At 34.6% G+C, this 15,399-nt stretch overlaps 1 protein-coding gene across 1 annotated transcript in view; it reads left to right on the top strand.

Annotated features, from left to right (window-relative positions):
- The window catches only part of TLL1 (tolloid like 1), a 216,441-nt gene that overhangs the window by 139,495 nt on the left and 61,547 nt on the right, over positions 1-15,399 (top strand). Inside the window, exons 9-10 of the mRNA XM_004610364.2 lie at positions 1,850-1,965; positions 13,875-13,977. Of these exons, the coding sequence (XP_004610421.2) occupies positions 1,850-1,965; positions 13,875-13,977 (219 nt within the window). The remainder of the gene's footprint in view (positions 1-1,849; positions 1,966-13,874; positions 13,978-15,399) is intronic.

Below are 15,399 nucleotides of genomic sequence, written 5' to 3'. Positions count from 1 at the left end.
CTTTGTGACTTATTCTTGTAATAGTCTATTAACTTTTCATTTCTTTTATACTTCAGAATAAACTTGATTAGGATCAGAGAGTTGAGTAATTTTTTTCATGCTATCCTGACTGGATATAAACTAGATACTAAATAAATACTATATGAATGAATGAATGAATGAATGAGTCAGCTTCTAAGTGTGAAAGTGCCAGTGTGATGTTGGTAGTTCCATGAATATAAGAGACTACATACAGAATAGCATCTACTTCAACATAGAGGCTGTCACTGTGGCACTAATCCCAGAAGGCACCTTAACCTGGGTGTATACTGCATGAGGAAGCTTTCTTGGAAATGCAATTTGTGCTTCATTATAAAGGATGGTTCCGGTTTGGCAAGGCAGTTACTATTGAAATCTATTTTTAAATATTTCCAAAATATCACTACTGTCATCCAGATGATTTAGGAGATTACTTTTACATTTTTTGGAGGGGGTGTGTAAAATACAGTAACGGTCAAAATAACTAATCATACATAGAAACACATTGTTAACAAAATCATAGCAAAGTTTAATTTTTTCTTTTGGGGTTTTGTAATGTCACACCTATCAAATGCTCTACATGATTCATAGAAAGTACTGGTGCCTTTTTGACCTTGTGCTCTTTATGTAATTCTGATGTTGCTTCTACCCGCCTACTCATCAGAACAAACATGGATTACATTTAAGTTTAGTCATGCAAACATAATACATTTCCAAATAAATATTTATATCCTGTCAGACACTTTTTTACAGCTATGTTTTATATTTTCAAAGACATCATATTTTTTCATTTAACTCAAAGTACACAGAGCCATTTATAGTTTACAAAGATTTTGTAAGAGATGAGTGTTTATTTGTTGTCAAGGTGGCTCTATTCCATGGACATATCTTAATTTTTGTTTCAGCCTCCACCAGAGATGTAAAATATTTTTTCCAATTGCTGAATGAAGTTTATAAGGATTACTCACTGCAATGGGAGAACAATTCTTGAATTAAGTTTACTTAAAACGTATATCTCCTTTTTATCATAAAAAAGCAACAGGAAAACTCATTAATGAATGGCTATAACTACAAGTTTGGCTGTAGTGATGAATTAATTGCATCTGATACATGGCTTTATCAAAATGGTCTTGGCAATATTAACGACACAAACCTTAAAGCTGTGCAGCTAATATGTTGCTATTTCAGATGTTGTTTAATACCTCACGAGAAATTGGCAGCTTCTTAAGAAGAAAATATATGTGCCTTTCCAGCATTTTGTACTTATGATCAAAGAAAGAAGAGAGTTCCTCTTTCTTAAATTTAAGTATTCCATGATATTTTTGTCTTTTAATTTAGAAAGTGACTTCTGAGAAAATCTTTTTGATCTTTATACTTTTTTACCTTTATTAATGTGTTATGAGCTATGGGTTAAGATTTTTTTCAGCTCAGAGTATTCACTATTTATTCAGCTTATATTCATTTTACAGAGTATATTAGTGAACTGTTTCCCATGACCCCAGTGTTATATCAGTAAGATAGTTACTAGCCCGAATGTGGAAAAAGGTCTACTTCAAGTTGGCTTCTGGTTAATACAGAGTGAATTAGAAAAGTTTCCAAGTGGAAAGCTTCATCTTTTATCTGTTAGACATACGGTTGACTCTAGTGATGCCATCAGTATGCTGAAATCATGGTAAAAGATACAAACAGAAATTTATTCAGGAAAAAAAGGCTTTAAAATATCAATACACATTTGTCTAACAGCCTGACGTGGACATCAAGCTTTATGATGTGTGTGTCTTTGAAAACATTTGGAAATAAGAATTTTATCTTTGTGTCTTCCCCCTTTCAGCATGTGGAGAAACACTGCAAGAATCCAATGGCAACCTTTCCTCTCCAGGATTCCCCAACGGCTACCCTTCTTATACACACTGCATCTGGAGAGTTTCTGTGACCCCAGGGGAGAAGGTATTTATACCATTAGGCATTCTACTTCTGAACCAGGGAGATAGCTCAATTGGATGAGTGTGAGCTTTGCATGGGGGAGGACCAGGTAAATCCTCACCACCAGACGATCTCCTGAGCACTGCTGGATGAAATCCACTCCCGAGCACTGCAAGGTGTGCCCTGTTCCAGAAAAAGAGCTCTATTTTAAGTGTATATGAGATCAAAAATTCTTCTTTCTTGAAATATTTGTAGTATGACATGAAAAGTGCCCCAAACTAATGAAGTATAAACAATCCTATGTAGGGTCTATACAAAAGAGCATGAAGTAAAAGGTATATAAATTTAAAAAATATCAAATAATGTATAAAATTACTAATATAAAAATTACATTGCTTGTAGTATGAACAACTTTTATATTTTGAATCAGTATTATAAACAGGAAAATGAATGAAAAGAGATCAAGAAAGAAAATAAATAACAGGAAAGAAGAGACATAAAATACTTGAAGTAAAAATTATAATAACTATAGTTGATTTAGAAGCCAGAATGAAAATAATTTAAACATTATTTTCACAACTTAAAACTGCAGTTGAAAAAAAATTATAATGAAATATTACTGTTCTTACTAAAGAAGAAATAGAAGTCTTGAATACTTTAGTAACTAGTGAATGTATTGAATAACTAAGTAATTAAATAATTATTAGTCCTATTTTTCAACAACAAAAATCCAGATTAGATGGTTTAATCATTCATTGATTACCCACAATATCCCACAATATCCATAGAAGAATTAATTGTATTTTAAATATAAACTTACCCAGAAAATAAAAAAAGATGGCCATCTATTTATATGAATAACAAAATGTTTCAATTTTTTTTTGTTTCGTTTTTGTTTTTCAGCCATGTCCTGGCAGTGTTCAGGGTATATTCCTGGCTATGTGCTTAGGGATTTATTCTGGCAGCGCTTTGGGGACCATATGAGATGCTGGAGGTTGAACCCAGCTCTACTTTATGCAGGGGAAGTTCCTTTATGCAAGGGAAGTTCCTTACCACTGTACCATCTCTCTGGCTCCATTGTTATATTCTTAACAAGGAAGACTGGAGAGATAGTATAGAAGGTAGGCACTTTGCATGGCCAACCTGGGATAGAGCCCTACCAGAAATGACCTCTGACATAGAGCTGTGGTCCAAATACTAATATATGCTAATATACTGTATATGTTATATATATAATATGATAGGTCATAATTAAGTTAGGGGTAAAAGGATACTTTTTTAAAAATCAAGAATTATGAGAAATGCCTTTATTATTTGGTAAGTGCCAAAATATTTATTTTCATCTTTGGTTTCTTCTGAATGCTAATTTTCAAAATTCTTCCAGATTAAGATTATATTTATTATCTATATTTTCTAATAGTTATTAAATAATTTTTTGATGGAAATGAACTTTTAGCTAAAGAAAGTTTGATATTCCTGTGAATTGAATGTTTTTAAGAGAATCTTGGCTTTGGAGCTGTCCAAGGTGTTATAAATTCACAATGAAAGTTGAATTAAACGAATTAAACACGTGTTGTTCAGTTCTAACACATAAAGAATTACAACTGCCTTGGAATGCATTAGTACCTACTGTTTTATGGCCATTTTAAATTCAATAATTACATTTATTATAATAAATTTATAGATTATTTGGAACTATACAATAAAATAATTTTAATGTCATAAAGAACAAGATATGAATATGAAGCCAGAGCACACCTAAAACTATATATAACATTAAATATATTATATAATATGAAAAGTTTGGGGTATATTTGAATAAAATCGATTTGCAAGAGTAAGATAATACTATAAAGTTCCTCCTATCCAACTATAGTGCTCATACCATGAGTAGTCAATTAATTCATGTTTATTGTATAAGGTGAATTTATATTTATTGTATAATTGTATTACTAGTAAATAGTATTTTCTAAAATATTGCAAATAGAAAGAACCTAATAACATCTCCTTTCTATAATGATAGTTATTATTATAACAAGCAAATAAGTTGTAGTTGAGTGGTCAATGAACAATATTAACTCACTTTTAATTCATATGCTTCTATTTTCTTCTAAAATAAAGGTTCATCCTGTTGTTTTTTGTAACTTTTTTACTTAATCATTTAACTTACTAATTCATGGTATTCTTTTAATAAATATTTTAGAATAGAAGTGAATTTCTAATACCTACTATGTTCTTCAAGTTTTGAGTGCTTAAAGTAAAATATTTTTGTTATTTTTCAATTGTGTCTCTTAAATTTCTTTTCAACCTTTTTTTTTTCCTTTTTGTTCACACCCGGCAATGCACAGGGGTTACTTTTGGCTCATGCACTCAGGAATTAACCCTGGTGGTGCTTGGGGGACCATATGGGATGCTGGGACCTGGGTCAGCCGAGAGCAAGACAAACGCCATATCCACTGTTCTATTGCTCCAGCCCTCAACATTTTTTTAAGTAGAATGTTTTTCTTATCTGGAAACATTTTTGTTTCTTCATTCTGCTGAAATCTGGAGTAGACTTTTAAAAATTGATCAATTTATTTATTATTTTTATTTTGGGCCCACCCTGACAGCGATCAAGACACGCTTGTCTGTGATTAGGGATAACTTCTGGTGTTCATATATGATGCCAGTTATCAAATCTCCAGTCTTTCTTTTTCATTTCTCTTTCAGTAATTTTTTTAGGGGTTTGAGAGTATATTCTATAACACAATGGTTTTTGTTGTTCCTTAAGACTGGCTCCTTAACTATGGAAGTGACCATTATTCTTATAGAAAAGTTGGTTTTTAAAAGATATTTTTATTCATCTTTTATAAACAAACATCTCTATATGTGCTTATTTTAGGTTGTCTTCATTATTATTACAAAGGTATTGATACTTGTCAATATTGATTTGTTATTTCATAGTTTTATTTGAAATATATTTTATATTTTTATATATTATTTACATTTCCATTTAGAATATTAATTATTATAAATTTAACTATAATATAGCTGCTAGCATCTATTTTTGTCATGTTTTAGGTTACAACTTTGTTATTAACAGTATTACATATTTGATTAATTTTTTTGCATAGTATATCTTTTTATTTCTTGTAAGTTCAATCATTCTGTATAAACTTATTTCTTGGAGTGTGCAATGTAGACAGAAAATTATTTTTGTTAGTTCAGGATCACATTTTATGCTTTGAATTAAACTATTTATTTTAGTCACCTTTATTATAATTGCAATTTTTTCTTTTTTTGTCACACCCAGCGATGCTCAGGGGTTACTCTTGGCTCTGTACTCAGGAATTATTCCTGGCAGTGCTGGGGGAACCATATGGGACGTCGGGGATCGAATCCAAGTCATCTGTGTGCAAGGCAAAAGCCCTACCACTGTACTATCAATCCAGCCGTTTGCCTTGCACGTGGCCGATCCGGGTTCAATTCCTCTGTCCCTCTCGGAGAGCCAGGCAAGCTACTGAGAGTATCTTGCCCGCACGGCAGAGTCTGGCAAGCTATCCGTGGTGTATTCGTTATGCCAAGAACAGTAACAGAAAGTCTCATGATGGAGACATTACTGGTGCCCACTCAAGCAAATCGATGAGCAATGGGATGACAGTGATAACAGTGATTATAATTGCAGACAGTGTACTTTTAGTTTCATAGTCAATAACTCATTGCCAGATTCTGGTAATAATACAGTGAGCCTACTCCTATAATTTCTTCTAAGAACTTTATAGTTTGGGTGCTATATTTAGGTTTTAACTCCATTGCTGAGTAAATTTTTGCATAAATGGCTTATAGATTTATACATATACATATTCTTTTGAACATGGATATTCTCTTTTCCAACACTCCTCAAAAATTTACCATAAATTTTTATTTAGTATATATCTCATGCTTTCACCGAAAATCATCCTGTTCAGCTTGTAGTTTAACCTTTATTTTTATTTTCTGGCATCAGAAATCAAACCCAGAGAGAGACTCACACATATTTGATATGTGCCTATCACTGAACCATGCATCTGGACTTTTAATTCATTTTAAATTAATTCAAAACAATTAGTTTAAATTAATTGATTTAAAAATAATTAATTTTAGTTGCTTATTTAAATTTATATTTTGATGGAGATTTTTGGTCCAAAATTGTGGGGGTTTTTTGCTTGAACTTATGATAATATAGTTTTGGGGATAAAATTGTCAATGTTGAAAAATTGCTAAAAGTCAAAACATTTAATTTGATTTTAACTAAAGTGTTAATGTAGAACACTGAAAATTAAATAAAGATGGCTTAATGGGCACCAAACATTTAACAAGTTGATACAAATGTAAAATAAGTTTACACAACTAACTCTGGAGTGCACTGCTTGCAGTGATTTCTCAGTGCAGTCTTTTTTTAAACTGTAAAATAGCAAATGCTTCTCATGTAATAAAATATATTTCTAGTGCACTGTAAAACAGTGCATAAACTCTTCAACTATTTTACAAAGCTGATAAAATTTTAATGACCAGACTCTATACTTAAATAGTCTAAAGTACTTTACATATGAATATAAGCCCAAGGAAGTTATGAGAAAAATATAATTAAGTCAAGTAAAGCATATATTGCTAACATTTTAGGTGTGTTGAGTTAGTGATGAGAGAGTTACTCAATGTTAGAAAATATTATTTTGCCAAAATAGCATCAAAAATGGGAATTAAATTGCCTAAAATTATATAAATACTGGAAACATTAAAATTCAGTATGTATATGTAATGATAACCTGATGAATTAGCAGTAGAAAGAATTTTTTAAATTTAAACAGAAAATTGTATTGCGTTCTTACACTGTAACAAGTAAATGGTAAAATCTCTAATGCTCACCATCACTTATCATCAGAGAAATCCAAATCAGGATGAAAATGAGATACCATCTAACGTCCATAAGAGTGGTGCATATCAAAAATAGGAGGAACAATCTGTGTTGGCAGGGATGTGGTAAAAATGAACTGTGATCCACCACTGGTGGGAATGTTTTATAGGACAATCCCTGTGTAAACAGTGTGGCGAATTCTCAGTAAACTTAGAATTGAACTGCCATATGAACCAGCAATTCCACTTTGGGGTATCTACTCCCAGGACATAAAAGCACTTTCATAAGGACATACATACACCATTATTCATTGCCGCACTCTGTAAAATATCTAAGGTATGGAATCAATCTTGGTGTCCAAATACACATGAATGGATTATGAATATGTAGTGTATATACACAATGGAATACTATGTAGCTTCAGGGAATGGTGAAATCTTGCAATTTGCTGCAGTCTGGTAGAACTGGATGATACTATGTTGAGTGAAGAAGAAAGAAACACAAGATGATCTCACTTATCTGAGCTATATAGAATACTAAGTAAGGAAATGTAGTAAAATGTAGTAAAGTCCCAGTGTTTAGAGAGAAGGACAGAGAGGGAAAGACATCAAGAGAGGAAGAAGAGAATGGGAAGTCCTGGGTGAACAGGCATCAGGGCGTCAGTTATATGGTGATATGGGTGAGTGGTACAGTCATATATCTGAAACAGACTCGATAAAACTGAAAACATAAGATTTATGCTGCAACCACTGAAACTTTGTAATGTGTCTGTCAAGTTGACAGGCGCGAGGGTTGGGGGTGGGGAGGGAATATGAGAACACTGGAGGGAAGTTGTCACTAATGGTGGGATTGGAGTTGAAATATGTTTGCCTAAATCTCAATGATCAATAACTTTGTATATAATTTTTTTTCTTTTTGGGGTCACATCCGGCAATGCTCAGGGGTTTCTCCTGGCTCTGCATTCTGGAGTTATTCCTGGCGGTGCATGGGGGGACCATAGGATGCCAGTGATTGAACCTGGGTCAGACACATGCAAGGCAAACACCTTACTCGCTATACTATCGCTCCAGCCCCCTACATCATAATTCTTTAATGGAAATTAAAAAAATAATATATTGGAATACATCATACATAGTATGACAATATATTCATATTTATTAGCAGGCAATATATTTTAAAGAGATATATATTTTTTTTAATTGAAAGAAACCTTTGCTATACTTTGAAAGGTGTGAAAATTTGGCAAAAAGGGATGAGAAAGTGAAATCCCTGGTAGCTTTATAAATACCTGATTAAGCAAATGCTGAAATTAAGGTACCTTGCTAGAGGACCCTATAAAGAAAACAGGACTTGTTGAAAAGAAATCTGTGAGCAGTAGTGAAAGATGAGTGAGCAAAGGGTGTTGTTACCCTGAGGTCTGTGATGTCCCTGTTTTGACAAGCATACTAACGCACAAGTGAGCCAAGATGCCCGGGAGGAAGTCTGTCTGCACTGAGGTTAAAGTAGCCACAGCGGAGGAAGGACTAGAGCAGAGGGAGCCACCAACCAAAGCAATGCTTGCAGTACTTGCAGAACAGAATGGGGTGCTCTGACCCTGGACAGAGGGCAGCGAGGTTCACCTAGAGAAGTTGACAACTGATTTGACATGGGGGGAAGAGGTTTTGTAGTTTTAAAAAGGTTCTTCTAGGGTGTTGGTGATGACTAATCAAGATCTCAATATTTAGATCTGAGGTAAATTGATGGAGAAAAAATAGGCTTAAAGAAAAATTCAGTGCTTCTCTCTCTCCCAGAGATACCATAGAATTCATCTAAGATAGAATGGGGAATCTTCTGAGTTTTATAATGATCTTCTCTATAGCCCTGGAGCAGCCTCAAGCCCTCCTTAGATCTTATACTCTAAAACTTTTAGATTTTATTTTGATTTTCCTATAAAACTTTTAACTCATGTTTGTTTGTTTACTTGTTTTCATTTCCCAACATGGCTGTATTAAGTCAATTAGGCTAAGGCTTTTGTTTATATGATGTTTTCAATATTTATTGTGTACCAATAAATACACAAATAAGTAGGGTGATTGCCTTGCACGCAGCCGACCTAGGTTCAATTCCTCCATCCCTCTAAGAGAGCCCGGCAAGCTACCAAGAGTATCCTGCCCACACGGCAGAGCCTGGCAAGCTACCCATGGCATATTCGATATGCCAAAAACAGTAACAACAAGTCTCACAATGGAGATGTTACTGGTGTTCCCTTGAGCAAATCCATGAACAGCAGGAGGACCCAGTGCCTGTAACCAGTGCCTGAACAGTTACTATGAAAACAGTAAAATAGAAGAATCTGAACAAGGTTATCAGATCATCCACATGGTTTTCTAAGCATTAGCCCAGTAAATCTCTTCTGATTTAGTTTTGCTGAGATGACCTGATACTATGACTTCCACTTTATATTAAGAAAATCCTTTTGATAATCTGAATATTTAATTATACTGGCTGATGGTGAAGCTAGAATTTGAACCAAGGTGCTCATACTCCCACATACAAGCAGTTTCTGGTTGGTCAGGGAAAATGTATTTTCTCCACTTTGACGTGGTACAATTCAGAACAAAACCTTAATGATCAATTATTTCAGAAGTTGGCAGGTTTTTCCAGAAAGAACATATGTTACATATTTTTGGCTTTGCAAGCTATGCAGTTTGTTTTAAATACTCAGTTTGGCCATTGTACTGTAAAAGCCGTTATGTATGGGGATATTTCCAGAAGTTTATGAAAACTGGCAGCTGGCTGAATTTGGGCCCTGGGGGAATTCCTCATCTTCCTTCTCCTACTTCATTTCTGAATTGCAGTCTCTCTAGAGAGTTTCTTAGATTTTTTTTCCAGGGATTTTTTCTGACTGGATTCCAGGAATCTATTTAGTGCTTTTGATTTTATTACCTCTTTCTAAAGAGCCATTTAATAATACCAGCCTACCTGATAATATTGAGATCTTCCTCATCCACAAGATTATAAAGGTATAAGTTTGGTTCAAATTGGTCTTTCCATGGTGCTCATGGAATTAAGTTAGCTCAACTATAATGTCTTAATTGTGCTGACTATTTATCATATCACTTGTTTTTGAGGGGCTTGCAGACATCCAGTCCCTTGACTGTTGATTTGTGTTCTCTTCAAAATCCTTTACTCTCTGTATTTTAGTACTTAAGTGCAGTCCTGCTGATTAAAATTAATGTCCTTAATAAGGAAATTCCACAGTGGTAGTATCAATCGGTGGTAGTATGCAGAATACAAATTAAAACTCATAACATTTTCCAGAAAACTCTTAGAATTGTTCCTTATAGTTCCCCCAATCTCACATTCTAAGGGATCCATGATTCTTTTAAAAATTGATAGTGCTGGGGCTGGAGCAATAGTACAGCAGATAGGGTGTTTGCCTTGCACGCGGCCAACCCAGGTTCGAATCCCAGCATCCCATATGGTCCCCTGAGCACTGCCAGGAGTAATTCCTGAGTGTAGAACCAGGAGTAACCCCTGTGCATCGCCGGGTGTGACCCAAAAAGCAAAAAAAAAAAAAAATTGATAATGCTAAACCAATAGCAACAGAAACAAACCATTTATGGAATTGAGCCAGGAGGGGTTTATTCTGTCATTCTCTAAGAAAGAGATATAATATATTTACACAAGATGAAATAATATGAAGCCACCAAATGGTTTCCAAGTGTTTTCAATTTGTAAAAAAGTATGGATTTTACTAACAACCTTAGGCAAAGACTAGCATTTTGCTTCGACATGAGAGCCCTAAGATTTGATTTTAGAAAGCCTATCTTTATTACATTTTCTGCTTCTAAAGGGTTTTGTGTTTTATATTAAAGTAGGCCGGTTTTGTTCCTCCATGGTGCAGTGCTTAGCATTTGAAAGAAAAGATTATAAACAAGATAGGAAGCTTTTCTCTTTAGTTATTCCTCAGTCTGACTGTGTATGTATGCACAAGTTCCAGGACTTTAGATAGTAACTGCTAGCAATCCAACTACATTTTTTTCCTGCTTTGAATACAATTTGATGATATACACACTTCCCATTTAGCTGATTTTTTTCATTATTCAAGAGGAAGTTGAAAATATTTGTACACCATTACATAACTCTCCTTTAAATTGAAGAGGAAAGCCACAAAATGAGCCTTGGGGCACACAGTTTGTGTATATATTTTAGTTTTGCCGTTTCTGCTCTAGGAGACAAGTTCTTATGGTGTCATTAAGGGATAAAAGCCTGGCATTTGTGACAGGGAGACTATGAATGCAGAATAAAATATAATATCAGGAGGTAATAGTATTCCTGAATTGCAGGAGACAGTAAGTATAAAATTAAGAAAGGAAAGCCAGAAAGTTTTCACCAATTATGGCCAAAGGATTGCATTGTGTCCATATATTAAGAAGATGTGTTAAGAATTTTTAAAAATACAGTTTAGAAACCAAGAATTATGGTGATTAAATATCTAGGATAGTCTCTTGCCCACACGCCTGGCTGTCTTCCTGGGGCCCCTCGGAGGGGATGGGATCCAGCTTCTCTCCTTGCCCCAAGCAGAGCTCCCAGCGGCTGAAGACCACCGGAACCTAGCCACAGCCATGCTCAAGGCCCCTCTCCACACATTTGGACAAGCCTCACGCATGAAGGTACCGGCAGAGGAACCCAGGTGTGTGTAATTCCATCACCGGCCAACATCCAGAGACTTAAAAGCAAGCTCCCAGAAGCGCGCAGCCGCTTTGCGGCCGCGCAATATCTTATAGCCTACTTTTCCCTCTGGGAGAGACTAGCAAGCTACTGAGAGCTTCCTGCCCACATGGGACAGCCTAGCAAGCTTCCAATGTTGTATCCATATGCCAAATCCAGTAACCAGCTGAATCTCATTCCCCTGACCCTGAAAGAGCCTCCAATGCAGCATCATTGGGAAGGCCAAGAAGAGAGAGGCTTCTCAGGGATAGGACGAATGGAGAGGTTACTGAGCCTGCTTGAGCAACTTGATGATCAAGGGGAGTTCGTGATCGTGATTGTGATCGTGAAGTATTTAGGATAATTTTTGTAAAATATCAGTCTTTTGGGCCAGAGGGAGGTCCAGTGCCTAAGGTATTTAAGTACTTTGCTGGGAGAGACCCAGTTTGGATTCCTGGTACTCCATATGGTCCCCCAAGCACTGCCAGGAGTAATCTCTGAACAGTGACAGGTGTGTCCCTTTACAAAAGGAAAAAAAATGAGTCATCATTAAATACTTTGGAAAATTTTATAAAGAACTTTTTAAGTTAATTAGGATGATGGAATTTGGTGAACAGGAGAAACAAATCAGCATGAAATATAATGAGTAGATGGAAGTAAGTAATGATGATTTTTATTAAACAAAACAAATTAGTTCACATCAATTATATTACAATTATAGCATATAATTTTATTCCCATAATTCCACATCTTTGGTAGATTTAATCTCTTTATAAATAGGAAAGTTTAAAGAAAGTGAAAAGTGTTAAATTTAACAATGAAATGTAATGCTATTATGATATTAATTTTTATTCTAGTTAAATATTTTTACTTTTATAATTATAAAATGATAATATATATGGGAAATTCACAAATCACCTTGTTATAGTTTAATTGAGAATCATTGTAATATGGAGACAGAAGGCACCTTGGGAAAATATCTGAAGTTATACTGTATTTTTATTTATGAAGAAGTAAGATAATATAGGTTTGACTGGTACAACAAGTACTCAATCTTTTGTAAAATGTTATGATCAAGAAAGGAAGATTCTTTATTTAATTTAATTTCTTTATTTAATTCCTTATCCAGCTTTCTAGGAGAAATAGGGATGTATTTCCAGGATATGGGTGCTGGGGTTGATTGATTATGTATGTTTTTCTTTGTTTGAACACAGAACCAGGAGTAAATCCTGAGCATCACTGAAACAATTATTTTCCCTAAAGTTCGCTGGAACGATAGCACAGCGGGTAGGGCATTTGTCTTGCATGCAGCCAACCTGGGTTTGATTCCTCCGCCCCTCTCTGAGAGCCCAGCAAGCTACCAAGAGTATCCCATCTGCACGGCAGAGCCTGGCAAGGTACCCATGGCGTATTCGATATGCCAAAAACAGTAACAACAAGTCTCACAATGGAGACGTTACTGGTGCCCGCTCAAGCAAATCAATGAGCAATGAGGTGACAATGACAGACAGTGAATGTTTATTTCATTTAATAGCTACATGTTAATTTGGATTTACTTGTTACCAAATAAAAAGAGGTTATTTGAACCATAGTGTCTTTTTATAAAGCTATAAGAAAGATGTGTATCTAAGAGTTCTTTTTGAATTACCTTTAAAAAAAACAGTAATATTTCAAACCAGAGCATAGAGTACAGAATAATGTGAAAAACTCCAAGCTGAGAGTTCTTTGGTTATGTATTCTTGAGTCTAGAGAATCACGGCGACAGCTGCCTTTCATTATTCTTATATGAAAAAATTTGAATTCTAAGACTGCATTCAAACACTTCAACATATACAATTATATTATGTTCTTGGACTATTGCATGAGGTGATTATTTTAACCCAATTATAGAAATATGACTGGTTGTCTTTGAAATAAATTATTAAAAAGAAGATATTCATGGAAAAATCATAATTTTCAAATGGTTTACCTCATTTACTTTAGGAAATTTCAAAATAAACTATTTTTAAAAGATGCACAATTTTTTGAATTACCCTTATTGCACAACTTATCAAATGATCTTTATTGTAAATTTGTTAAAATACTTCTTCTTTTATAGGTACCAAGGCTTCTCTATTGAATTGATTCTATATTATACTTCTGTGTTATTAACATTGCTGTAATGGGATTTTTTTGACGTGCTTGTTATGATAAAGCTTTTGTAAATGCTTATGAAAACATTTTGAAAAACATGAAAAGCAGTACAGAAAAAAAGAATTTACTGTAAATTTGTTTTCACAGTAATTGAGTCCTTAACTTTCGAGAATCAAACATGATGGGAACTTGCAATCAGTTTTACTCTGTGTATTCTTTTTATTTCTTTTTGCAGATAACATTAAATTTTACTACTATGGACCTGTACAAAAGTAGCTTGTGCTGGTATGACTATATCGAAGTAAGAGATGGATACTGGAGGAAGTCCCCTCTCCTTGGTAAGAGATGATTTACCTCATCTGTTCCTGTGACTATGTTCTCCCCCCATCTAAAGACAATTAGTTCTGTTAAGAGTCCTCTCTCTGAATTATAAATGTAGGTAACCATAATTCTATTTTTATTATATCTTTTTAAGTCAGAGTAAGTCTATAGTTACCAAGTTAAACAAGCTTAAATTATGAGGTAGTACTTGAATCTCAACTTCATGGTTGAGAAAACCTTTCCCATATATTATGCTGATAACCACTTCTCAGCATGATATTTCTGAATTTTTAATTTAGAAATTGGAACTCTAAGAAAGAAACCAGATAAATTGTGCCTATGTGTGTGTGTTTGCTAAGGCTGTGAAGTTTTGATTGTTAGTACATGCTTGGTATCCGATTACTTGTGTAATCAGATTTTTGTGTCTGAGAAGAGACATTTGTAGTTTGTGTCATAAATGTAACTCAGATTTGGTGCTCGTGAATGCCTGCTGCAAATGTCTAACCACAGACCACACAGTGAAGTTGCATGAAGTACTTCCTTGTTACTCCGTGTTTTACTTAAAGGTGAGAGCTGAGTGACCATGTAAGCATCTACTCTTTATTAACATGTTTTTCTTTTTGAGTTTGTGAGTTTTCCTTAATTTTCCACAAGTGACTTTACTCCGTTGTGTGTATGTGTCACACGGATCTCTCTTTTTCGCAGTATAACCTGCTGATTGGATACTTTTATATTAAATCACAGCAGGGTTCTCTCACTCTGGGCAACTCAGAGAAGGGAACAGCAAGTAAAATGTGGTTGTTGGTCATGTGGGGGAAAGATGATGCGGGCCAAATATAGACTAGAGACTGAACGCAATGGCCACTCAACACCTTTATTGCAAACCACAACACCTAACCAGAGAGAGAGAACAAAAGGGAATTCCCTGCCATAGTGGCAGGGTGGGGTGGGGGGAGACGGGACTGGGAAGGGGGGGTGGGATGTTGGGTTTACTGGTGGTGGAGAATGGGCACTGGTGAAGGGATGGGTTATCAAACTCTGTAAGGGAGAAACATGAGCACAAAAATGTATAAATCTGTAACTGTACCCTCACGTTGACTCACTAATTAAAAATAAACTATATAAAAAAAAATAAAAAAAAATAAATAAATCACAGCAGGCTTTGTAAATCCCAGAGGTCTGTAGAAATGTGTAAACGTAAGAAAAAGCAAGAGCTGAACTAGTGCAATAGTAAGTAAAGTGGATGAAACCTGTCTTAAACATGTAGTTTCTTAGATGAAGGGAATTATAGTGAAATTTATGTGTCCTCAAGAAAACATTTCATTAAACTCATCTTGAAGATCAAATTTTATATAATCAAATTTTCTATGATCTAAATATATTTCAAATATCAAATATAAATGTAAAACTGTCTTGAAAAGCTGTGCCTTTTAGAGAAC

The sequence above is a fragment of the Sorex araneus genome, chromosome 1, assembly GCF_027595985.1.
Source record: "Sorex araneus isolate mSorAra2 chromosome 1, mSorAra2.pri, whole genome shotgun sequence".
NCBI lineage: Eukaryota > Metazoa > Chordata > Mammalia > Eulipotyphla > Soricidae > Sorex > Sorex araneus.
This window is presented reverse-complemented; position numbering and strand designations above follow the sequence as displayed.